The 6,309-nt window shown below is 50.3% G+C and overlaps 1 protein-coding gene across 2 annotated transcripts in view; it reads left to right on the top strand.

Moving 5' to 3' along the window:
- gpt2 (glutamic pyruvate transaminase (alanine aminotransferase) 2) overlaps positions 1 to 6,309 on the top strand; it is a 13,754-nt gene that overhangs the window by 3,487 nt on the left and 3,958 nt on the right. For both annotated transcript variants that reach the window (XM_050050879.1, XM_050050802.1), the window contains exons 4-7: positions 4,014 to 4,147; positions 4,381 to 4,624; positions 4,771 to 4,850; positions 5,147 to 5,283. In XM_050050879.1, the coding sequence (XP_049906836.1) occupies positions 4,014 to 4,147; positions 4,381 to 4,624; positions 4,771 to 4,850; positions 5,147 to 5,283 (595 nt within the window). The remainder of the gene's footprint in view (positions 1 to 4,013; positions 4,148 to 4,380; positions 4,625 to 4,770; positions 4,851 to 5,146; positions 5,284 to 6,309) is intronic.

Below are 6,309 nucleotides of genomic sequence, written 5' to 3' on the forward strand. Positions count from 1 at the left end.
CGTTTCTGCTGCTGGTTGAAATCTGTACTCACACAGCGTGCTGAATGATTTATTTTGCCTGCACAAAACTATTTTTAGTCGCAAATGCGAGTGCGGTGACGGACGGAGTAAAATATCGCCACACTGCCGACATTTTACTCCGTCCGTCACCGCATGCTGTTTGATTGCGTTATCAAAACACGCCGCTATTATTCGGCCTTGCTTTTCACTTATTCCACTGAATGTGTGTTGTTTTTGCAATATTCGGCCGAATATATTCGGTTATTGAATATTCGGTGCATCCCTACAGTGCGTAGGATCCAGACTAAAAATGTACGTACGGAGAAAAGCCAAAAATAGTGTAAGCATGGGTCAAAGTTCCTCCAATCAAGTCTGTGGCGCATGCCACTTTCAGACCTTGTGTTGTGTGTACGCAGTGTTTATAATGAGACCCCTGGTGTGTTTGTTTTGGAGAAGAAGAGACCTCTGTGGATATTTCAGCTCCTGGTTAAAACCGTAAGATGCAGTTGCGGAAAGGTCTGCAAAAACGAGCGCGGCCTTAAAATCCATCAGGGCCGAATGAAATGCTTGGTGCAAGGGAGTGCATCACAGTGCACAGGACCCAGTCCTGGTGAGACGACGGAGGAGCCCGGCCAGGAGACACCCCACAGAGTCCAGAACCTCCAAGTGCTAAGCTCCCCAGCTCCCAGCAAAGTAGTTCAGCCGCAGCGTATCAAGTGGCCTCCTGCAAGCCAGCACAGAGTGTGGCACCAATTCGATGAGGATGCAGCCAGAATCATCGAATCAACAGCAAAAGGGGATGTCGACAGACGGCTCCAGACCATGACCACCATCATTGTCACTTTTGGGGCAGAGAGGTTCGGTGTGGAAGAGGGAAAGACCATCAGACCCAACTTCACTATGAACCGAAGGGCAGAGAAAGTCCACCAACTGCGGAAAGAGCTTCGGTCTCTCGCAAGACAGTTAAAGGCAGCTGCTGAGGAGGAGAAACCACCACTGGCTGAGCTCCGAAATATCATCAGGAAGAAACTGATGACCCTGCGCAGAGCTGAATGGCATAGGAGGTGGAGGACAGAGAGAGCCAGGAAGCGAACTGCATTCATAGCCGACCCGTTTGGATTCACCAAACAGCTACTGGGGCAGAAGCGCAGCGGCCATCTAGACTGCTCTAAGGAAGAAGTAAACCACTTCCTGCACAACAGCCTGAGTGACCCTGATAGAGAGCAGGAGCTTGGACCCCTCAGAGCCCTATTGGACATACCATCTCCCACTGCCGGCTTCAACACCCGTGAGCCCACCTGGAAAGAAGTCCAGGAGGTAGTTGCGGCAGCCAGAGCCAGATCAGCCCCAGGACCAAGCAGAGTACCCTACAAGGTGTACAAGCGCTGCCCAGAGCTCCTAAGAACCCTCTGGAAGATCCTGCGTGTGATTTGGCGCAGAGGAGCTGTAGCAGACCAGTGGAGGCAGGCGGAGGGAGTCTGGATACCCAAGGAAGAGAATTCCACCAAGCTGGAGCAGTTCATAACCATCTCGCTTCTCAGCGTCGAAGGGAAGCTCTTCTTCAGCATCCTATCCAGAAGGTTAACAGACTTCCTCCTCAAGAACAACTATATTGACACATCGGTCCAGAAAGGAGGTATCCCGGATGTACCAGGATGTCTAGAACACACCGAAGTAGTGACCCAGCTGATTAGGGAGGCACGGGAGGGGAAAGGAGACCTTGTTGTGCTTTGTTTTGACCTCGCCAATGCATACGGCTCCATACCCCACAAGCTGGTTGAGACTACCCTGGACCGACACCATGTACCCAGGAAGATCAAGGACCTAATCCTGAATTACTACGGGAACTTCAGGCTCAGGGTCACATCTGGGAGTGTAACATCAGATTGGCATCGGCTCGAAAAGGGGATAATAACTGGGTGCACCATCTCAGTCAGCCTCTTCGCCCTTGCCATGAACATGGTAGTCAAGGCAGCAGAAACGGAATGCAGAGGCCCTCTGTCCAAGTCTGGCATTCGGCAGCCCCCCATCAGAGCCTTCATGGATGACCTCACTGTCACCACAACATCGGTGCCTGGTGGGAGGTGGATACTCCAGGGCCTGGAAAAGCTTATTTCTTGGGCAAGAATGAGCTTCAAGCCAGCTAAATCCAGGGCCATGGTGCTGAAGAAGGGAAAGGTGACAGACAAGTGTTGCTTCCTGTTGGATGGCATGGCAATCCCATCTATCATCGAGAAACCGGTCAAGAGCCTGGGAAAGGTCTTTGACTGTAGTCTCAGGGATACAGCAGCAATCCAAATTACCATCAAGGAGCTTGAAACGTGGCTGTCGGCGGTATACAAGTCTGGCTGACCCGGGAGATTTAAGACGTGGATTTACCAGCATGGCGTTCTACCCCGGGTTCTCTGGCCTTTGTTAGTGTATGAGGTGGCCCTGTCAACAGTAGAAATGTCAACAGTAGAAACCCTGGAGAAGAAGATCAGCAGCTACCTCCGCAGGTGGCTGGGCTTGCCTCGCAGCCTCTGCAGCACAGCACTGTATGGGAAGACCAACAAACTCCAGCTCCCAATCAGCAGCCTTGACGAGGAGTTCAGAGTCTCTTGGACAAGAGAGGCTATGCTCTATCGGGATTCTAAAGACTCAAGAGTTGCATCAGCGGGCATCATGGTGCGTACAGGCAGGAAGTGGAAAGCCCAGGAAGGCCTGGAGGTAGCCGAGTCTTGGCTGAGACACAGGGCTTTAGTGGGCACAGTGGCAACAGGGCGTGCAGGGTTCGGTGCTTTTCCTCAGCCCCTCTATGAGAAGGCACACGGGCAGGGCAAACGCCAGCTAGTCCTGAAAGAGGTGCGGGCAGGAGTCGAGGAGGAGCGGACCAGCAGGATGGTGGGCATGCAGAAGCAGGGAGCATGGACGAGATGGGAAGGAGCGCTGGACAGGAAGGTGACCTGGGCCGAGCTCTGGCAAGCAGAACCCCAGCGCATCAAGTTCATCATCACAGCTGCGTATGACATCCTACCTAGCCTAGCTAATCTCCATCTCTGGGGCATGGCCGACTCTCCAGCTTGTGCTCTGTGCTCCGGGAGAGGTTCACTTGAGCACATCCTCAGCAGCTGCCCGAAAGCACTGGGGGAGGGTCGCTATTGCTGGCGGCACGACCAAGTGCTGAAGGCAGCTGCTGAAGCCATCTCCAGAGCCGTAGCCCACAACAACACCAACAAGCACCAGCAAGGCAAGAGGAACATCATCTTTGTCAGGGCTGGAGAGCAGCCTCAGTCACAACCCAAACCAGCAGCCAGCCTACTCACCTCAGCGTCTGACTGGGAGCTGAGAGTAGACTTGGGCAAGCAACTCAAGTTCCCGGACCACGTCACAACAACATCCCTGAGGCCAGACATCGTGCTTTCCTCTGTCTCTGCAAGGCAAGTTCTAATGATAGAACTGACAGTTCCATGGGAGGACCGCATCGAGGAGGCGAACGAGCGAAAGCGGTCTAAGTACCAGGAGCTGGTGTAGCAATGCCAAGGAAGAGGCTGGAAGGCACGCTGTGAGCCCATAGAAGTGGGGTGCCAAGGCTTTGCTGGCCGCTCACTGTGCAAAGTTTTCACACTGCTTGGCATCACAGGGGCTGCGAAGAGGAAAGCCATAAAGAACATCATGGAGGCTGCAGAGAGAGCCTCCAGATGGCTTTGGATCAGGAGGAGCGATCAGTGGAACTACGCTGCTGGGACACAAGCCAGGGCCTGATCAACCCTGGCTGGGTCACCTGAGTGAGGGCGTCTGATGTTGAAAGACCCGAAACGCCCAATGATCTCAGGAACATCACTGAGGATGTGTCCCAGAGCATCCTAGGATGTATCTTTCATTCAACAAAGAACACTGAATAAATTCTAACCAGAAGTTTCAGCTGGTTGCAATCTGCAGCTCTCACCACTAGGTGCCACTAAATCCCCTTAAATCTCACACACTGTTCCTTTAAAACCATTTCATGTGCACTGTATGTTGTGTGTTTTCAGGCTCGTACAGTAACAGCCAGGGGGTGGATTGTATCCGTCGGGATATCGCTGACTACATCACACACAGAGACGAGGGTGTGCCCACTGACTGGAACGACATCTACCTCACCACAGGGGCCAGTGATGGCATCATGGTATGAACAGCGCTGTTATCTGATGACAAACACTCAGCTGTAAACTGCAGTGTGTGTGTTTGTGGCATCCCACATGGTTTCCAGTTCCAGTTGGAGAATGATTTCAATGTAGTTTTGGGGAACTGAAAAATGAGCAGTACTGAATCGTGTGTTTTCTTCAGGAGACAAGTCGCGGTGTTTGGGGATCAGCGTCTGCAAACAGATGACTCACATTATAAGTGTGTTGTTTCCAGAGCATCCTGAAGCTTCTCGTGTCAGGTGAGGGCACGTCCAGGACGGGTGTGATGATCCCCATCCCTCAGTACCCTCTGTACTCTGCAGCCATATCAGAACTGGAGGCAGTGCACATTAACTACTACCTGGATGAGGAGAACTGCTGGGCCCTGGATATTGAAGAGCTGCAGCGAGCGTACCTGTCAGCCAAACAGCACTGCCAGCCCAGAGTCCTGTGTATCATCAACCCAGGAAACCCCACAGGTATGACATCATTTGTTCAGACAGTTATACTTCATCTATTTTAAGTTTTAATGAAGGGTTAGAGCCATCGCTCTGCTTTGTACTGCTTCTTTAACCCTGATACCTGCCTGGTATTTAATTCCTGTTTCCCAACCTCGGTCCTCCAGGTCAGGTGCAGAGTAAGAAGTGTATAGAGGAGGTGCTGCACTTTGCCTACGAGGAGAACCTGTTTGTCATGGCTGATGAGGTAACGTCCACTGCTGGCACAGACTCCACAGCACCACTGTTCATCAGAAATACACTTTCTTATTATGTTTCAAAAGTATTATCCCTTCACTTTAAATGTGAAACCCTTCAGAGCTTGTGTGTTCCTGTGTCTCAGGACAGTTCAAGGGCACTTCTGCAATTTAGCATTTCACTTTGAGACACAAGTCAGAAGTGACATCAGAGGCTTTGTGTTCAAACAGTCTGATTGTGTCGCTGATTGGACCGATTTTTCTTGTCGCACCAGTTTAGTTATAAACCTGTCTGGTATTTCCACAGGTATATCAGGACAACGTGTACTCGTCAGACTGTCAGTTCCACTCCTTTAAGAAGGTCCTCTATGAGATGGGCCCCGAGTATTTCAACAATGTGGAGCTGGCCTCCTTCCACTCCACCTCCAAGGGCTACACAGGAGAGTGAGTATCCTCTGCATCAAACACACACACTGAGCTCTGAGCATGTCTAACTTACACATTTCAAAGGCATTTATGTGCAGTCCTGATTTACACAGGTGCTACGGTCAGTCAGAGGCAGGTGTTGATTTACTTCTGAAAAGATCAGAGCTACTAACATATTGATGAACGCCAAAATACACGTAATTTCTCTCTGCAAACAGTTAACACAGAAGTTCATTGTGCTCCTGTTTCATGACTGAGACTCCTGTGGGAATATTAACCACACCCATCAGCAGGTTTCTCACTCAGGTTACATCCACACTGATGTGTTTTATAATTATTGCTCCCTTTACGCCCAGCACCCACAACACTCTGGCTTTTGGGAACCCTGACAAAGCTGCTGACCCTATTTTAGGGAGCGATCACACCGAGATGAAACGCCAGAAACGTGACGCCAGTAAAACCATTGTTTTCCTATGATACAGTGCGTCTGACCGGCGTTCAAGCGTCTTTTTAGACCGGCGTTTTTCTGGCGTCTTTTAAATGCACATTTTTGTAGACGCTTCTTTTTAGATGCGCGTAGACGCTGAAAAGTTAAAATATTTTCAACTTTTTGAGCATCAGACGCCAGTAGCTAGCGCGCATTGCATAAGCGCTTCCAGTGTTTCAAGCGTCTTTGAAGCGTCCGTGTCTCTAGCATCTCATTTCTGTGTGATCACCCCCTTAGTCTGAAATCTCTGTGGCTGCGATTCAGTGTGGACCGATGGAAACTGTGACGACATGTTAAAGGGAAATTTTGGTTTATTTCAACCTGTCTCCTATCGTCCTAAATTTGTTTCAAGTGACTAGTGACATAAAAATAATAGTTAGCATGTTAGCCGTTAGCCTAGATACAGCTGGGGCGCATAGCAGCGTCAGACCTGTTAAAACGTAAGTGAACGGGCAACCTTCAAGTGCAAAGTTAGTCCACTAAACAAGCTTTTTTTCCACAAAGACCGCCTCATATCGTTAGGATAAATGTCAGAGAACATATAGAAAACGACATGT

Source organism: Epinephelus moara, chromosome 1 (genome assembly GCF_006386435.1).
Source record: "Epinephelus moara isolate mb chromosome 1, YSFRI_EMoa_1.0, whole genome shotgun sequence".
Classification (NCBI taxonomy): Eukaryota; Metazoa; Chordata; class Actinopteri; order Perciformes; family Serranidae; genus Epinephelus; species Epinephelus moara.